Raw genomic sequence first — 19803 nt, forward strand, 5'->3', positions numbered from 1 at the left:
TTAACAAACACCTCATTTATCCCTCATCAGAGCCCTTTCTTATGAATCAGTTAAAACTTCTTTATATGCCATTTCACTCCATTCTGATGTTAAATAGAAAGTTTCATTGGCTTTGTGTGTGTTTGGGGCTCTGGCCAGCACTTATTCTGGGAGATTGGTGGCTCAATGTCTTTGGAAGTTACTTCCAAACATAAATTCACAGTTAAAGTATTTCAGAAAAAGTATTTAATCCAAGTTCAGGGAAAGACCAAATATAATAGTAACTATTTGTCAGTTCAGAGTTTTAGCTGGTAGAAGTGGAAAGGACCTTAGGGGTCATATAGACCAATTTCATAATTTTACATGTGCAAAAACCAGAGGCAAAAAGTCATTTGCCCAGCATTAATGGAAAGTAGAATAATGGATCCTTAAAGATGACCATGTACTATTCCCTGGAGTTTGTGAATATGTTAGGTTATATGGCAAAAGGGAATTAAAGTGGCATATGGAATTAAATTTGCTAATCAGACATACAGATAGATTATCCTGGATTATCTGGCTGGACCCGATGTAATCACAAGGGTCCTTATAAGTGGAAGAGGGAGGGACCAGAGTGTGTCAGAGTAATGTGATTGGAGAAGGATTCAGTCAGCTGTGGCTAGCTTTGAAAAGGGAAGAGAGCCAAGGAATGGAGAAGGCAAAGAACTCCCCTGGAGCCTCCAGAAAGGAACTCAGCCTTGCTAACACCTTGATTTTAGCCTAGTGAGACCCATGTTGGATTTCTCACCTACAGAAATAGAAGATGATACATTTTTGTTGTTTTAAACCACTAAGCTTGTTAACAGCAGCAGTAGGAAACTATTATTGTCACACAGTATTGGACCAAGAAGTCGGTACCAACTCCCAATTCAAAGAACTTTAAAAGAAACACTTAAAATTCATATCCCTAAAGGAAACAAAACTCTGACACTTTAAATTCTGGAAGCTGATGGCCTCAGTTGAAAATAAAATACAGCTGTAATAAGCAGAATCTACTATATGTCAGGCCTTGAAAATATTGCTACCCTGTGTGGGCTTTGATCTTGATTGTGCCAGTGTAACCACATGGAGAGTCATCATGGAGACTGCGGCTGTCCAAAAGAAGCTTCTGCAGCGATGGAAGTGTTCTGTCTGTGCTACCCAGTGCAGTAGCCCCTACTTCCATGTGATACTGAGTGTTTATTTCATTTTAATTCTTTTAAATAGCCACACGGGGCTGGTGGCTGGAGTATTGGACGGTAGAGGTGTGGATTCTGAGTAACGTGTCCTAGAGTTGTGCCACATAGTTAAGAGGCTACAGAATGACTCTAAGACCCCCTTAACAGGCATGCACCTGTGCCCAGGAATAATTGAGGCCTGGAACTCAAATGTCATCCAGACTTTTGGTGTTGGCTCTGCTCTCTGTATATCTGCTTTATTGCCTTTGCACACAGACCGTCTCTTCCCCAATTCACATTCTAAAGAGAAGGCCACAGTCAGTAGCCCCTGGGTTTACACCTCAGTTTAAGAGAGAAGCTGAACTGAACAAGAATCGTTTTGATACTAAATACCTAAGAGAAACTTGGCCAAATGACAGTTCCTTTAGCAATAACATAAAAGAGCTTCCATAAAAAAGAAGATGCAGGCAAAATCATATGTCCAATGCTGTCAAGTTTTTAGGGTCAGAATCAGACCTTTTTTTTTTTTTTTTTTCCAGATTTAGTATCTGTGAGATAGTCATTTAAATTATTTTCTTAAGTTGCAATAGAAAAAAAGCTTTATGAGCTTAGTTTTAAGACGTTGTGGGTTATGTTTTGGCCGCAAAAAGCTAAGTGAAGTCCTGACCCCCGGTATCTCAGAATGCTACCTTGTTTGGACATAGAGATGTGCAGATGAGTGTACTGGAGTAGCCTTTGTACTTAGTTGTATCCACCAGGCTCCTCTGTCCATGGAATTTTTCAGGCAAGAATACTGGAGTGGGTTGCCATTTCCTTCTCTGCAGGACTTTGCCTACCCAGGAATTGAACCTACGTTTCCTGTGTCTCCTGCGTTGAAGGAGGATCCTTTATCCACTGAGCCATCAGGGAAGCCCTTTGTAAAATGGATCCTTAATCCAATATGACTGATAATATTTCTAAGAAGAAAAGAGGCAGAGAAGATAACCTTAAATGAGGGAGGCAGAGATTGGAGTGATGCGTCTGCAAAGCAAGGATGACTGGTAAACATCAGGAGCTGGAAGAGGCAAGAGAGGATTCTTGCCTACAGGTTTCGTGCCTTGATTTCAGACTCCTAACCTCCAGAACAGTGAGAGAATAAATTTTGTTGTTTTAAACCATCCAACTTTGTAGCAGTTCGTTTTGGTAGCCTTAGGAAAATAATATGGAAATAGTAGGGAATGTCTTCTTTCTTTTACTACAGAAGAGAAAGTGAATAGATGAGAGGAATGCTGAGGAACCTCCAAGAAAAATTGCCATCTTGATTACCCTTTCTCCATTTTATTGAAATATTTTAGGCCATTAAAAGGGTGCTAATCAGCACCTTCTCAATTGCTTGCCAATTTGTCACCTTAGATACTTTTTTTTAAAGTATTTATTTGGCTGCACAGGAGTCTTAGCTGTGGCATGCAGCATCTTTAATTGCAGCAGGTGGGATCTAGTTCCCTGACCAGGGATTGAACCCACCCCCCACCCCCTGCTTTGGGAGCACGGAAGTCCACCACCAGGGAAGTCCCCCTATATTCTAAATTGTTTCACCTTATATCCATATTGATCTGTTGAAAGTACAAGTTATAGCCTAGGGATTTAATATTAAGAAAAACAAAGCTGTTTCTAGCTTTCTATGGAGTCTAGAAAGTCAGTCTTTGAAAATTGCCATTAATTATATGGAACTTAAGCCTTGAATAAGTATTAATATTGTCAGTAGATGATTTGTACAGTATGTTTTCAAAGTTAATATCATCTTTGTCAACAATCACAATTAGGCGGAAATCATTAGACAAACCAATTTAACTCCATCCCTAGATTCTTGTTTTCCCAACAAGACCAAGAAAAAATGTCAAGGATGTGCTCAAGGGCAGCATTATAAACAATGTGACTAACAGCTGGGAAACTTGTCTGAGCCTTACAGAGTCATCTGTGGCAAAGACTTACTGTTAAAATTCTCTTGGGGTTCTGGAGAAACAGCTTGCTATATAGAGTGAATTTGACAACCCACAGGCATGTCCTCTCTTGGGAAGTATTTCATCAAGATGTGGAAAGAGGCTGGCATCAAAATGGAAAGCCACATATCCTACAAGAGCAGTAGTTCAGTTGCTCAGTTGTGTCCAACTCTGCGACCCCATGAATCGCAGCACGCCAGGCCTCCCTGTCCATCACCAACTCCCAGAGTTTACCCGAACGTATGTCCGTTGAGTCGGTGACGCCATCCAGCCATCTCATCCTCTGTTGTCCCCTTCTCCTCCTGCCCCCAATCCCTCCCAGCATCAAGAGCAGTAGAGTAGATAGCAAATTCCCTTTGATCCAAGAGGCACAAGCTTAAAGCTAAGATGAAAAGGGATCTGGAGAAGTGGCACTGTTTATCACAGTTCTTGCCTCTCAGCTAGAATGGCCACATCCAACATAGAGGACACAATAAACTCCCCACTGGACTTTACCATATGATGAGATGGTGGAATATAATGGATCCTGTCATATGCACACTGAGCGGCTTCAGAACATTGTAAGGGAAACTTGAGCTTCAGTTTAGGCTGGAAGTCAGAAGCTAGCACTGCCTCCCCCAACTGGCTGAGCACGTTTTATACCTAATATGCTTTTGTGCTTCCCAAAACCCTATGAGTAAAGGAATTACCCACATTTTACTCAGACCAGTAAATTAGAACAGGTATGTGACTCCCAAACTCAGACTATTAATGACAGTGTTATACTACCTTGATTTTTTTCATGTGTAATACAAGGATAATCAACATTCCTCCACCTACTCCTTAGGCTTGTGTAGAGGACAAAGTACAGATGTGACAACATGTTGGGAAAAATTTTAAAGCCCGATATACATGTGAGTTGGGCTTCCCTAGTAGCTCAGCTGGTAAAGAATCCGCCTGCAATGCAGGAGACCCTGGTTTGATTCCTAGGTGGGGAAGTTCCCCTGAAGACAGGATAGATGACTCACTCCAGTATTCTTGGGCTTCCCTGGTGGCTCAGAGGTTAAAAGAATCTGCCTGCAATGTAGGACACCTGGTTTCATCCCTGGGTTGGGAAGATACACTGGAGGAGAGCATAGCAATCCACTCCAGTATTCTTGCCTGGAGAATTCCCATGGACAGAGGAGCCTGGCAAGCTACAGTCCATTGGGTTGCAAAGAGACACGACTGAGCGACTGAGCAAAACACAGCACATACATGTGAGTTATTTTTGTATTGTTCGAATTAGTTGGTTTGCATTGTTTAAACAAGTTTGGCTCTAACCAGCGCTCTTCTTTTACATTTATTATTGATATCTGGGCAGAGAGATCTTTGTGATCATTGACCCCCATTAATGGGAGGCTTGGCAGCCACTGCTGAGAAAAAATGTTGCTTCCATGTCTCTGTAACCTGAAACTGTGAGCGGTACCAGAAATCATATCTTGTTCGTTGAAGAACGCCCCGGAACACCAGTGATAAGATACTTGGTAAATATTTGTTAAATAGATTATAAGCAGTCCTCAGCATCTAGAACACGTATGTTGTAGGCATTCTGATAGATCCTGATAGACAGTGTGAGTGACTGATAGCAGGTGGCTGCTGTGGAACCTGGGGATGATCCAGAGAAGCTCAGCCTATACTGAGACCCTGAGTCTACATTGGAATTCCTAAGGGAGAGGTCTAGAACAGCGTTCTGGGAGCCATTACCATTTACAGGTGTTTACTCAGAGAGAATCCTGTTTTAGGGGAGCTGCCAGTACACTAAATACCAGTATAATGTATACACTAGTTCTTTTTCTTTTTTTGACCGTGTCACCCCTCTTGAAATATCTTAGTTCCCTGACCCTGGATTGAACCCAGGCCCCCAGACAGTGAAAGAGCCTAGTCCTAACCACTGGACTGCCAGGGAATTGCCTGGTATTCTCCCCCCCACCCCCACATTAATTTATTTAAATGCATTTACTGCCTTTGACTATTTCCTCTCCCTGGAAACTTTGAAAATTCAGACCTACGTAGGCCAAAGAAAGAATGAGACAGATTTTTTTTTTTTTTTTAATCCAGAAGCACCAAATTGGAAATGGTTAGGAACTCTCCCCACTGATTTGATTCTATTTGTCAGTCTGTTCTCTCTGCTGGCGGTTCATTCCAGGATGTGTGCTTGATGCTGGCCAAAGGTAGCAAGTGTACTAATCTGCATTTTGTTATAGTTCAGGACTACCTAACTTCTTGGTGGATGGTCTGGGTCTAGCCCCATCTTCCAGGCTTGGAAGTCTAAATTAAACCTTTCATTAACAGCTTGCCTAATTGCTCTTAAGATTTAGTCGTGGAGAAGGAAATGGCAATCCACTCCAGCACTATTGCCTGGAAAATCCCATGGATTTAAAAAAAAAAAAAAAAATTTAGTCGCTAGGAATAGCTCATTATTCTGAGCATCAAAAATAAAAAAACCAGTTCTGATCATTGGCTTGTACTCGTTAAATGAGAGTATATTAAATATTATTACAATTGGGTTAAAACTAGAACCTCTGAGGAATGTTTAGTTATTTGCATAGCAAATGAGCAAATATTTTGCCTGTAATACGCCCAGAGAACTTGAAACTAGAAGGACCATGTTCATGTCCTTAAAAAGTCACCACTGGGTTGTTTGCTAAATGGAATAATTGCCACCTTCCTCAGAGGGGCGAAATGAAAATTAAAGGAGAAAATTATGTGAAAGTGCTTTGTAAACTGTCAAATGCCAAACATACATAAGCGGTTATTACAGTAGGAAATGGTCCCTTTCAAAGGTTGATCATTTCAGGGAAGTCCCAGAGATTAATCATTTAAGAAACGTTACAAGCATAAATTACTAGTTTCAGTATTCATGTTATGACAGATGCTTGCAGACACAATGAGGGAAGTAATTGAAATTTGGAGGAAAAGTCTAATTAGTGTTTTTAATTGATTTGGAAATACTAGTTTGACATCCCGGAGAAGGAAATGGCAACCACTCCAGAATTCTTGCCTGGAGAATCCCGTGGACAGAGGAGCCTGGCGGGCTGCTTGCTGTCCATGGGGTCGCACAGAGTCGGACACGACTGAAGCGACTTAGCAGCAGCAGCAGCAGTTTCACGTCCCATAGAGGAATATGCAGCACTTTTGGAGATTATATTTAAAAGTCATTGTAATAATGAATTGCCTAGAGATTCAGCCATTACTCGAGAATTTTCTTAGGATTCTGAACATCACCCAGAGCACCAGTGGAATGCTGAGGCTATCTCTTTGATTCGTCTCCTGGGAGCTTGCAGCTACCCTTTCCACTCCTAGGAAAGCTAGTGGAGTACATGAGATAAAGTGGGTTCCGATTTCATGGGGCATGATCAGTCATGTCTGTCTTATTCCAGATGCGAGGTCCGAAACATTTCCAGTCCACTCCGAGTGGAAGATAAAGCAGTGGGCAGGCAGATGACAGCGACTTCACGTTTCCCTATCCCGATTCTGAGGTGCCGCCGTCAGCTGAGTTCTCAGGCCCAGGAAAAAGCAACAGAGTCTGGAGATTGGGTTGAGGGAGGAAGGTGCAGAAGACCAACCCCTATGCCCATCCCCAGAGACCGCCCGGGCGGGGCGGGCAGGGGTCGGCGCCCCTCCCCGGGGCGGGGCTCGCAGCCCCGCAGCCGGCTTAGGGCTAGAGAGGCTGCTTCGCTGCTAGCAGCTGGCGCGATGTACCTCCGCCGGGCGGTCTCCAAGACCCTGGCGCTCCCACTGAGGGCGCCCCCAGGCCCCGCGCCGCTCCGGAAAGACGGTGAGTCCCAGGTGACGACCGGGGATCCTCTCCCGGCGTCCAAGCCTGAGGACAGGTGCCTCGCGCACAGATTGCGCGGGCGCCCCCAGTACCCGTCTGCCCTTGATGGGTCAAATCCATCCCCGGGCAGCAGAAGCCTGAGGTTGATGCGGGAGAGAGAGGGGAGAATGGCCGGGAAATTATTGGAGATCTTGGAAGTAGGGAACCTTTCCAGCGCGGGCTTCTGAATCCGGACTAGATTTCCTGAGTTCGAATCTTGATCTTGGGCAAGTGATTTAACTTCAGTTTTCTCAACTGGTAAATGGACAACAATTGTTGTGAGTTTTAATGAATTATTATGTAGTTAGAAGCGCTTAGAAAACTGCCTGGCTAACGTAGGCATAGCTTCCCACTGGTATCGATATAGGGACCAAGGCGTTCTCCATCTTTACGAGGAAGCAGAGGTATGGTGGGCAGATGGTCACAAATCTGCGGGCCAGGCGGGTTGCGGGAGGCAGTGTCGGTCCAGTAGAAATTGGGTAAGTGCTCTTGAGAAATAAACTCCAGATTTGGCCAGGATTCGGCCCGCGCGGGCCGCGGCATCCCCGCTGAGGAAGCGGCTTCGTCGCACCTTCTGGCTGTTCGACTGCGGCGCCCCTGGACCTGTCACCAGTAGATTTTCTAAAACATGGGGAAAGGGACATATTTCCTAGAAGTGAAGTGGCAGTGAGAGTTGGAAGCTTATTAAAGAAAAATTGACACGTACGAAAGCGCCTAGCATAGGGCCTGGGACATCGCAGATGCTTAAGTGTGAGCACTGAAAGCATCTTTCCCGGGCAGCCGGCGACCCTGGGCCCAGGTCCTCGCTGCCGGAGAACTTCTGCCCCGGCCGGCTCATTCCTAGTCCCCATCCATCTCCCCTGTCGTTTCTGTCCCTGATTGGGGCTCCGGCTCTTAGACAACCTCATGGAAAATTCTTAGTTCTCCCTTCACTTTGCCCCTCTCCTAAGGCTTTAGCATTATTCGTGCGTTGGAGTCGGGGAGAGGGGAAAGAGAAAGACTCCGGCGGAAAATTCCGTGGCCCATTTCCACACACCCTCCCCTCACTTTGATTAAGCCTGTGGTGGTGGTTAGTGATAGTGGGAGGGAAGCAAGGTCTGCCTAACTAGCATTATTTTTCCTCTTAAAATGCTCCTGGGAAGAAATTGCCTCCATTAACAGAAATAAGGAGACTTCGTTTTCCTTGATCTTTATGCCGAGTAATATAGAGCAGGTTTTTCGCTGGTGAAATAAGAGGAAACCATTCATTTGAAATTTCTGAAGATAACGGGGGAGACACATGAGCCCCCTGACCGTGGCCTTTCGCGTTATCTCACACGGACAAGCATATATATCTTTTGAGCCCCCTGACCGTGGCCTTTCGCGTTATCTCACACGGACAAGCATATATATCTTTTTTTTTTTTTTTTGGTAGCTACACATATTTCAGATAATTACTTGGGGCAAAAGAAAAGCAATTTAAAAATTCTAAATAGGTTAGCAATACTGGTTGTAGCAGTACTACAAAAAAAGACCAGTACTTTATCTCATTTTCACCTAATTACTTTTTTTATTTATTTCAGTATTTTCAGAACTGTTATTGACTGAAAATTTGGCTTTGGTCGTGAGCATTAACCTTTTATTGGTTCTTTCAACTTTGATGAAAAATGTAGTTGATTCAGTTTATTGAAGGATAAAATTTTTACTGTGCCTCATCAAATTTTGTTCTCTGGTTTTTGCTTTAAAAAATGTAAAATTTTAATGAGTAAATAAATTAGGTTTATAGTAAATCACTGGAAAAACTCAGAAAGGCAAAATAGAAGTCGCTGATAAATCCTATCACTAAGTGAATACCACTGTTAATTTGTATTTTAGTATACACAGTGTTCCACACCTTTTTTTCTCCCTGCATTTTTTTCTTTTGTACATTGCTTCCACAAATCTGGAATAGTCCTATAAAGATTACTTTGCTGTAACTTTTCACTTAATATATTGTAAATATTTTCTCATATCATCTTCTGCAAAAAATAAAATATTTATGTTTCACATTATGAATATGCTAAAATTTATCTAATCCTTGCTGAATATTTATTTCCAATTTTACTGCTCACTTGAATATCTTTGTCATAATTGTATTTGTATTTGTCTTTACTTAAACGTTTGTAATTTTCTCTATTTCTCCCTATTAAAAAAACCTTTATGATATTTATGCCTGGTTGCTGACTATGAAAGCTACATATTCCCTATTTAATAAAAGATGTATTTTTAAACTAACAAAAGCTCCACTATATGTCAAAGACATAACTTCTTACCATAGCCTCTCTGGGCACATTTGTGGAAAAAAATGGTTTTTTCTAAGCAATGATCATTTATATCCAAACTAAGAACATATATACAAAATCTTTCCAGTTCTGCTACTACAGAGATTTGTAGTTTGTGAAGATGTCTTAAGATTTGCTTTCTGCAAATCAGAGCTTCTTCCTGGTCCCCACACCCTTATTCTCTGTGTCAGGTCACATCAAAATACTTTGCATTTTCCTCATCACTCAGGTCTCATGCTTTTGCACACGCTCTGCCTTCTGCCTCCAGCGCCATTTTCCCTCCCCTTATTTATCTGACAAACTCCTCCTTTCCCTCAAAGCTAGGTCATGTCTCTTCAACTGTGACAGTTACATTGAGCCGGCTAGCTGAGTTCTTTCACTGCATTTTTCACTGCATTTTCATGCTGTTGTTGCTTCGGCTTTCATATTTCATCTATTACATCACTTGTCATACTGCATTGCAGTTATTTGCCTACAATTTCTTGTCTCTACATCTTTTCCTTCTCCTTTGAGGCTAGGGACCTCGTGTGTTGTGCTTACAGTCATATGTTTGTGAAGATTATTTAATTTATTTATTTATTTTTGGTTGTGCCTCAAGGCATGTGGGATCCTAGTTCCCCAACCAGGGACTGAACCCACACTTTATGCGTTGCAAGTGCAGAGTCTTAACCACTGGACTGCCAGAGAGGTCCCTTCAGTTACACTCTTAATGCTTCTAACAAACATATAATAACTGTCCAACTGTGTTTGTCAAATAAGTAATAAATGTCTCTACTTTTTTATCTCTAAAATAGAGAATTTGGGCTTTCAGCTTCTTCTAGCTTTGAGTTTATTATAAAAAATTTCAATTCCACAGCATACGGTATATACAAATTCTAGCACTACACAGTTAATATGTTTAAGTAGAGTAATATAGTACTTTATCTATTTCTATTAGTTTGTACAAAATTGCCCTTCTATTTTAGATATGAACTTATTGGCAACATTTGTCTTTAAAAAGTTTATATCTGCCCACCTTTAAAGGTTTTATATTAGAAGAATTAAAAGTTTCTTTCTATGTCTACATTTGTGTTATAGATTTATAGAAACATGTTGTATTTCAACATAAATTTTTATTTAACACAAAAATTTTAAGCACAAATTATTTAATTCATTTAAAAAAATAACCTTTTCCATTGAATGCTGTGGTATAGTATATATAATAAATGGATTTCTTTTGCTAACCTGTATTTCATTTGACTGTTAAAATTGTTTAGTGCTTTTGTCATTTCTCCTTACTCACGCCTGCATTCCTCCTAAGAAAAGCATGATGCTGAGCATCAAGACGACAGGTTTCATAAGTAATTATCAAATCAGATTGAGAAAAATGTCAAGTGGAATTATTGCCCTGCCTTGTAATACTGTATTCCTTTAAGCTAAAATCAGTTGATGTTAATATAGTCTATGCTCACTGAGGGAAAAAAAATTTTTTATGTAATCATTTAAAATAGTTTTGCCCATGGTGGAGCTAACTGTGTTTAAACTTGTTTTCTTAGCATCTCTTCGCTGGATATCATCTAACAAATTCCCTGGATCATCTGGATCAAATATGATCTATTATCTGGTTGTAGGTGTCACAGTCAGTGCTGGTGGATATTATGTAAGTGATTAAATAACCTTGGTGTTCAAGAATTCATATATTTTACAACCTGTGGTAAAACTCAAAACAATGTCAACATCAGGACCTAGGAGTGATTGAATATACAAGATTATGAAAAAGGAATTTGAGTATAAAATGTTTAATACCACAAAGTATGGATGACTTCCAGTAAAAAACAATGTTATTATAAATACTAGTAGTACTAATGGCTGACATTTGAGACCATATTTCAGACTCATGACTCATTTAATAATTACAACAATTCTTTAAGGTAAGTACTATTAATAACATTCACCAAGAACTGTTTTGAGAGAGAAACTTTTAAAAAAATTAATAGACTTTACTTTAAAGACGAGTTTAAGGTTTACAGAAAAATAAGCAGGAAGTGCAGAGAATTCCCGTATTCCCCCCTTAACCCTCTGACCCCCTTTTCCTTATCAACAACCTCCTGTTAGTGAGCTACTGTTTCTTACAACTGATGAGTCAATACTGATACATTGTTATTAACTAAAGTCTGCAATTTATATTGGAGAAGGAAATGGCAACCCACTCCAGTGTTCTTGCCTGGAGAATCCCAGGGACAGGGGAGCCCTGGTGGGCTGCCACCTATGGGGTCGCACAGAGTCGGACACAACTGAAGTGACTTAGCAGCAATTTATGTGAGAGTGCACTCTTAGTGTTGCACATTATCTGGATTTTGACAAAGATGTAATGACATGTATTCACCATAACGCCTTCCCTGGTGGCTCAGCGGTAAAGAATCTGCTTGCAATGCAGAAGTCTCAGGAGAGGCAGACTCGATCCCTGGGTCGGGAAGATGCCCTGGAGCAGAGCATGGCAACCCACCCCAGTATTCTTGCCTGGAGAATCCCCATGGACAGAGGAGCCTGGTGGGCTACAGTCCATGGGGTCACAAAGAGTCGGACACGACTGAAGCGACTTAGCATGCACACATGCACATTCACCATTTCAGTAGCATACAGTCACCCTGCCCTAAAAATCCTCTGTGCTCCCAGTAGTCATTCTTCCTTCTTTCCCCACAATCTTTTTATTGTCTCCATAGTTTTTATTAGCTTTATATTTTTTTGTTAAAAATAATATTTATCCATATTTAAAAAAAAATTCAAAATACCCACATATATAACATCAAAAGAATGTTTTCCTGCCTTGTTTCCCTTATTCATTCCCTGCCCATAATCACTATAAAACAGTGCTTTTAATAGTATGATTTTGAAGCTAAAAAAAAGAAACTGAAACAGGGAATTTCCTAGCAGTCCAGTGGTTAGGACTCAGCACTTTCAGAGTTGTGGGCACAGTTCAATCCTTGGTCAGGGAACTAAGATCCCGAAAACTGTGCAGTATGGCCAAAATAATAATAATAATTCTATTAAATTGAATCATTCCTCATTTTGTCATAAACTTTCTAAATTGAAATCAAATCTTTATTATGAATAAAAGTAGAATAAGTATTATTCTTCAGAAACCATAAGACTACACAAATCGCATTTTGGTTTGACACTACAGAAATATACATAAAGGGATTTTTAGTCTTAATTACAAGCAGTTTGTAGGACTATGAAGACAATGAATCCAAAACGCATATTCTAATCTTCAGGAATTTGAAAGCCTCAAGAATCTAGTAAAGTTCAAAGATGTCATTTTTATTATTGTCGTCCTCTAATCGGCTTTCACTCTTACGTAGATTCCTTTGCTTTTACCATCTTTCCACTGCTTAATATTGAATTCACTGCCCACGGCTACTCTAGTCAGATATATCTAGGCCACTGGATAAAACAGATTAAACTAGGTCATGTGATTATGTGGGAAGCTGGAAGACTGAATTTCATCTGGACATCACCACATCCCTAATTATGCGTACTAGTGCCAGACATAAACCTCTCCAGTCCGCTAAATCTTTCTTCACAAAAGCAGGAGTAAACTGGACGGTTAGAAACTGGCTACTCATGAGAACTCTTTCTGAGCTTGTTTTCTGACCGTGGGAGTGGAAATTGGACAAGGTGATGACCTCTAAGTCCCTTTCCACCTCTAAGATTATATAGTTTTAATTTTGAATGATGGAAGCCTTAATTCCCAAGAATCTTAGGCTACTTTCAGGAGGAAATACAGAATGTGAGGCACTCCAAGAACATGTATTCTTATAATATTATTCTATTATACTAGAATAATATTATTCTAATATAGAATAATAAATTCTGTATTAGATTTAATCCAAATTGAATCTACAGATGTTCTGTAGCCAAGAACACTTTTTCATTTCCAAGTAAAATCTTCTACTATGAGAGCCTCTTAAAATCTGAGAAAGGCCCAGGTCACTTCAATTTTTTGAGAGTCTAGCTATATTTTTAAAAAATTATTTATTTACTTCTGGCCACCCAAGTGGCATACGGAATCTTAGTTCCTCAACCAGAGATGGAATCTGCACTCCCTGCATTGGAAGTCAGCATCTTAGCTACTGGGCCACCAGGGAAGTCCAAGGTCTGGGTATATTGAAAAACGAAATGCCAGACTGGGTTTTAAAAGCTGTGGTAGATTTTAAATGCTCACATTTAATAAATGTATAATGTCATTTGGAAATTATTTCCAAAGTCTAACTCTGAGACTCTCTCTTTTAATCGATCTTTCTTCTGCTCTGCTTGATTATGTTAGATTTTTAAAAGCTAGATGAAAAAATAAATAAATAAAAAGCTAGATGCTCTCGGTTACACATGAGTGTGAGCTATTCTTACATCTCTTTGATTCTACTTTGACAACTCAATTGTGTTTCAGCCCCTTGAACAATAAGACTAACGTCCTTGGGATGTTGCTGCTGAGATGGCCATTTCAGGCCGTGAACTTGGACACGGGTTCAGCTTTACAATACTGAGAACTGACTCGGCAGACTAGTCCTGTAAGCCGTCAGGATCTCCCACCCCACTGGGAAAATACTCCTTGCTTTTATACAAAAATGTTGACTCTCTTTCTGGCTGATCGTGTTTGCTCTGTGTATTTCAAAGCCAGATGGTTCACATCAGAATTCACCAAACCCTAAGGGTTGCTTAAGGGCCACTTTTGCATCATTTTCACCATGAGCTTATACATTTTCCATTTTCATAGTCTAATTTTAACATGCCAAGAATGGTTTGTAACTTGCATAGGAAAACTTCTAATGAGATTAATGATTATGATTATTAGAAATTTAGAAAATGCTACATATAAATTTGTTTTTTTTGTTTAGTTGTTCAGACTCTTTTCCAACCCTCCAGGCTCCCCCTGTTCATGGGATTTTCCAGGGAAGAATACTGAAGTGGCTTGCCATTTCCTTTTCCAGACAATCTTCCCAATCCGGGAATCAAACCCATGTCTCCTGCACTGCAGGCAGATTCTTTACCACTGAGCCACCTGGGAAGCCCCACATATAAATATACAATTTTTAAAATTTATCATCCTACCACTAAAAGAGAAATCTCTACTAACATTTTTTAAGCTGAGATAATACAAACAATATTATCTAACTAGTGAGATTTTCATTTTTAAAATATCATTGTCTAATATGAATACAGGCCAGAGATTACTGCTTGAATTGGAAATGAAAAGATGCCTGTACAGTGTATCTAAGGTTAAGATAGCTTTATTCCCAATTCTGTTTTGCAAGTAACCTATGGCAGGTCATAGTTCTGCTTTTAATGACTAACCCTAGAAATCTTCACTGGGGTCTACAAGTCTGTCATTTTAGAAGATTTTTTGAAAACTCCTTATTGTGAGAGAATTGAGTTTCATATGCAGTTATAATAACTAATACCAAGACAGCTTATATACCTTTCACCTCATTTCCCCTGTGCCAACATCTCTCCTAACTATAATACAATATCACAGTCAGGAGACTGACACTGGTACGATCTGCAGACCTTATTCAGATTCCACCAGCTTTACATGCACTTGTGCATGTGTTTGCATGTGTGTGTGTGTGAACACTTAACTGCATGTATTTAGTGCTAAGCAATTTTATCACGTGTGTAGATTCATGTGTTTACCACCACAGTCAAGAGACAAAACTATTCTTTCATCACAAGGATCTCCAGTGTTGTCTTTTGTAATTGTGCTTCCTTCCCTTCTGCTCTCTTCTCCCTTCCTCCTACTTCCTGGCAACCACTAATCTAGCCTCTATTTCTATATTTCTTATCGTTTCAAAAATGTTACCCACCCCTCAAATAACATTAAGTAGATGGAGTCTGAAGGTATGTAACCTTTTGAGACCGGCTTTTTTCACTCAACATGATTTACCTGGAGATTCATCCGAATGGTTTCCTGTACCTATAGTTCACTCCGTTTATCTATAGTTCATCCCTTTTATGGCAGAGCAGTATCCCATGTCATGGGCACACCACAGCCTCTGTAACCAACCAGCCTGTGTAGGACTTCTGGACTGCTTCCAATTTTTTGGCTATTACAATTAAAGCTACCATGAATGTGTGTGTTCCGGTTTTTGTGTGCACATAAATTTCTGCTTCTCTGAGATGAATGCCAGGGGATATTTTTAAATGCCTATCAGAATATTTTTACTCTAGCATAATTTATTATTTTCTTCTTTGTCTTTATCTACTTTGTGTGTTTACAGTTATCTTTGACCTCTCTCAGAGCATTTCTTTCTTTTCTTTTTTAAATTTAATTTGGCTGTGAGGCACATGGATTGTTTGCTCCCCCAGCAGGGATAGAATGTACAGCCCCTGCATTGGAAGGGTGGAGCCTTAACCCACTGGACAACCTGGGAAATCCCTCTTTATTTTTAGAAAGCATTCTACTTAATGAAAAAGATTTCCGAAGGGGAAATAGAAGAATAGATAGTGTGTATTGGTTTTTCCTATTTGAACTGTAAATACCTTTAAACTTGGCATGGTGAACCTTCTTGCTCAAGAAATAAATTTAAGCACACATTCACTTTCAGACTTACAAGAGAGTCACATCAGGGAAGGCCAAACGCAGCGATCATGTAACAGATTTGAAAGAAAAAACCAAAGCGGAGTTACAACCACCTCAAGGTAAAGTGAATTCACTATTTTCCTTTTCCTTGAGGCACTGATTTTCATCATCATAGTCTAGTGATGAACACTATTTGATTTTGGCTTCTTTACTTAGTCCAGAATGGCTGTGGGTAGGAGTTCATTCAAAAAGGAAAAGTCCAACCAAAGCCTAAAGACATTTTGGATGAGTGCGCTTGGTAAATGAAAACACTGTACATTTAAACTGCTGACCAGCATCTTTGACTTCTTTGTGTGATGACATTACTTTTCCCCTACTCAGGCTTCCATTCATGCCTATGAGCTTGACCTTTCATTTCTCTCATTATTTTTTTAAGTTATGAAACTCATTTTGTTTCAATTTTGGCTAACACCATCTGTGTGCAGTGACATTAGTAGAGTCAGTCATCTCTACTGAGTCCCTCAGTTCAGATGATTGATAAAATGGCAATTAGTAAGAAGAGACACTTCATATTTTCACCCTAATGTATACTTTTTGCCTTAAAGTGCTTGCATTATATTATAGTTTCTTCCATTTCAGCTATCACGTCATTATTATCAAATACTATGATCACTGTTAAGGGAAAAGGAAAATACCTTCTTTGCACCAGTTTTAACCTTTTTGTCATGAGAACAAAAAGAGAATATCATTAATAAACATATTGAATATAATCATGAGATGGTTGACTATAATAATACTAAAATACGGCATTTCCATAGCATTTCCTTGGTTTTAACCGTTTTCATATATATTATTTTAGTCAATCCTCCCAATAACTTTGTTAGGTAGATATTATTAATATACCCATTTTACAGGAGACAAAACTGAGGTTGAGGGAAGATTAATGACTCTTCAAAGTCATCAGTAAGTTGGTTATTTTCCCATGCTACCGCACATGACACATGGCCTGTTTATTTTCATGACCTGTATTTTCATGACCTGTATTTGAATAAATAATACATGTAAATTATTATTTTTTAAAGTTCAAGAGTTCCAAAGGGTTTGCAAAATAGCAGATCCCCCATTTTTCCTCTCCAGAGGCAACCAGTAACACCAGTTTCTTTGTGTCCTCCTGGAGAGTCTTTACAAATATAACTGTTTAGGTTTATTTAATCTTACCCTTCTTTCGTCCTATCACAAATAGTACCATACATGTACACTGCTCTTATCCACTTAACAGACTGCCTTGAAGACCATTTCGTATCAGTACTTATTGATTTGTCTCAGTTTTTAATTTTTATATATTTATTAAAAAATTTTGTTTTTTGGCGGCAAGGCATAACACGCGGTACTTTACTTCCCTGACCAGGGATGGAACCCTCACCCTTGGTAGTAGGAAATACAGAGCCCTAACCTTTGGGCTGCCAGGGAATTCCCTGACTCAGCTTTTAAGATGACTGTAGAGTGTCCACTGTATTCCTGTGCTCTCTTAACACTTTTTTTAATGGACTAAATTTTAAAGGTGAAAAAGAGAACCTTGTGGGTGCTGAGGAAGCCAGTTTAGAAGCCCCTGAAGTATCTTCAACGGAAGCCTCTCCGGTGGTTACTGAAGATATTCCCGATGCTCCAGCTGTGGTCGTAAAAGAGGCTCCCCCCTGTCCAGATGACGCCGAGGCTGCTCCTGCGGAGACTGTGGTGGTCGGTGCAGAACCTAAGCCAGAGATGACAGACGCGGCGACAGTGGAGACAACAGAGGTCAGCACTGAGACGACCTCAGAGGTCACGAGCGCAGGTCCGGAGGAAGCTGCTGCCGTGGATAGTGCTGAAGGCACAACGGAGAACGAAAGCCCTGGTGAATGTGCTGAACTGGAAGAAAATTCTCCAGTTGAGTCAGAATCCTCTGCGGGGGAGGATTTACAGGAAGAAGCCTGTGCAGGTTCTGAAGCCGCCTCAGCCCAAGGCTAATCTCATGCTGATTGACACCTCAGCAAAAAAATGCCGTAGAGGGGCTGATAGGTGTTTTTGTAGTTTTAGTAACCTTAGATTGAAAAAAAAAAAAAAAAGCTTCTTTTCTGGAAAATGGTATTGTGCCTTGAGGATTTTTGTTTTTGTTATCTACTGATCGATTTCAGAATGGAGAGATTTGAGATTTTACATGTCTGAATAGTTTTCTGCTCTCTGGGATCAGAGTATGACATAGCAGAAAAGAGCTTAAAGAATTTCATCTGTGAATTTAAATTTTATGTGACAGAGATTGAGCTATCTTTACAACCTGCATTCACATTAATTTTGTTATAATTCTACCTTTCTTTAATGTATGTAAATCTAGGTTCTTGAGTTTTAATTTGAACTCTAAATAAATTTGGAATATCTTTAGTGCTTCTATTATTATTCACTCACATCTATATGTATGAATAGTATATATTAACATGCACACATATAACATCACATGAACATTGCAGTGTTATCAAAGAAAACATAATCTATGGAAAACTGTGTACGGCAATACGTCTATCCTTTCTCCCATCTATGTTACATGGGGACTGTTCCGATATTTTCCATATCAGCTTAGTTCTCTTTGAGCAATGTTTATTGAGGACTTACACTTCATGCTAGGGATCATTCATTCATTCCTATATTCAGCAAGTATTAACTGAGCACGTGTAATTTACCAGGCACTGTTTAAGTGCTGAGATTAAAAAAAAAAAAAGCAAAAATTCCTGCCCTTCCCAGCTCATGTTCTAGGGTATATATATTAATAAATACTCTGTGCTGTGCTTAGTCACTCAGTCATGCTCCTCTCTTTGTGACATCATGGATTGTAGCCCACCAGGCTCCTCTGCCCGTGGGGATTCTCTAGGGAAAAATACTGAAGTGGGTTTGCCATGCTCTCCTCCAGGGGATCTTCCCAGCCCAGGGATCAAGCCCAGGTCAACAGATAATAAATAGTAAGCAAGATAAATAAGAAAACTCTAAACAGATATAAATAATAAATACAATAAATATAGTCTGTTAGATACTGATAAGTATTTGGAAAAAAGTAATGAAAGTAAAGGAATCGTATGTGTTGGTTTAGGCGGGGGGGTTGTAGGTTTAGGAAGTGCAGCCAGAGACCTTATTGAGAAGCTGTCTTGTGAGTAAAAACCTGAAGGATGTAGAAGGGACCTTGTCATGAGAACATGGGAGGGTAGAGAGCAGCAGAAAAATATTCCAGATAAGAAGACTGAAAGGATCTGAAGCATGAATGTGTTAAAGAATTTGAGGAATTGCACGGTGGCCAATGTGTGGCTGCTGCTGCTGCTAAGTTGCTTCAGTTGTGTCTGACTCTGTGCGACCCCAGAGACAGCAGCCCACCAGGCTTGCCCGTCCCTGGGGTTCTCCAGGCAAGAACACTGGAGTGGGTTGCCATGTCCTTCTCCAACGCATGAAAGTGAAAAGTGAAAGTGAAGTCGCTCAGTCGTGTCCGACTCGTAGCGACCCCATGGACTGCAGCCTACCAGGCTCCTCCGTCCATGGGATTTTCCAGGCAAGAGTACTGGAGTGGGGTGCCATTGCCTTCTCCGAATGTGTGGCTAAGGTGGAATAAAAAAGAGAGAGTAGTGAAGATGATTTCAGAGATAAAGAATGATTATGCAGGGGTGGGCTAGATAACTCAGAATCTAGTACAGTTTTAGTACAGCTGCCCAAGTAAGGGGAAGTTGCAGTGGCTGCTGTTGATGCTCTGACTAGATCCCCTTAACTGGGCCAGTACATTCACTCCCTGCTGCTGTGAGTGTTACACACACCCTGCTCTAACCTCACCTGCAGTGGCTCACAGTGATGACTGACTACCGTGCTGGTACAAAAGGTGGTGCTGACACCATGGGACAACTCAGAGCTCCCCAGGGGGTCAGGTTGAAGCTGGTTTCCAGCTGAG

General features: G+C 40.3%; 1 protein-coding gene across 3 annotated transcripts; it reads left to right on the forward strand.

Moving 5' to 3' along the window:
* The first annotated feature begins 1693 nt into the window (after window positions 1–1693).
* Window positions 1694–18263, forward strand: MGARP (mitochondria localized glutamic acid rich protein). Of its 3 annotated transcripts, XM_086346645.1 has the most exons (5): window positions 4330–4659; window positions 6556–6953; window positions 10828–10931; window positions 15874–15967; window positions 17410–18263. In XM_086346645.1, the coding sequence occupies exons 2-5, from the start codon at window positions 6617–6619 to the stop codon at window positions 17850–17852; spliced, it is 978 nt and encodes a 325-aa protein (XP_086202771.1). In that variant the 5' UTR covers window positions 4330–4659; window positions 6556–6616; the 3' UTR covers window positions 17853–18263. The 3 variants fall into 3 exon arrangements, with proteins under 3 accessions (XP_086202772.1, XP_086202770.1, XP_086202771.1); XM_086346646.1 differs by lacking the exon at window positions 6556–6953 and having other exon boundaries at window positions 1694–4659; XM_086346644.1 differs by having other exon boundaries at window positions 1699–6953.
* Window positions 18264–19803: the final 1540 nt, after the last annotated feature.

The sequence above is a fragment of the Bos grunniens genome, chromosome 17, assembly GCF_055505025.1.
Source record: "Bos grunniens cultivar Pamir isolate PY7600 chromosome 17, Bosgru_T2T1.0, whole genome shotgun sequence".
Taxonomy (NCBI): domain Eukaryota; kingdom Metazoa; phylum Chordata; class Mammalia; order Artiodactyla; family Bovidae; genus Bos; species Bos grunniens.

Coding starts and splice junctions, on each gene's coding strand:
- MGARP (XM_086346644.1), top strand. CDS start 6,521: ATGGGGCATGATCAGTCATGTCTGTCTTATTCCAGATGCGAGGTCCGA. Junction 6,954..10,827: donor CGCGCCGCTCCGGAAAGACG/GTGAGTCCCAGG, acceptor TTGTTTTCTTAG/CATCTCTTCGCTGGATATCA. Junction 10,932..15,873: donor TCAGTGCTGGTGGATATTAT/GTAAGTGATTAA, acceptor ATTCACTTTCAG/ACTTACAAGAGAGTCACATC.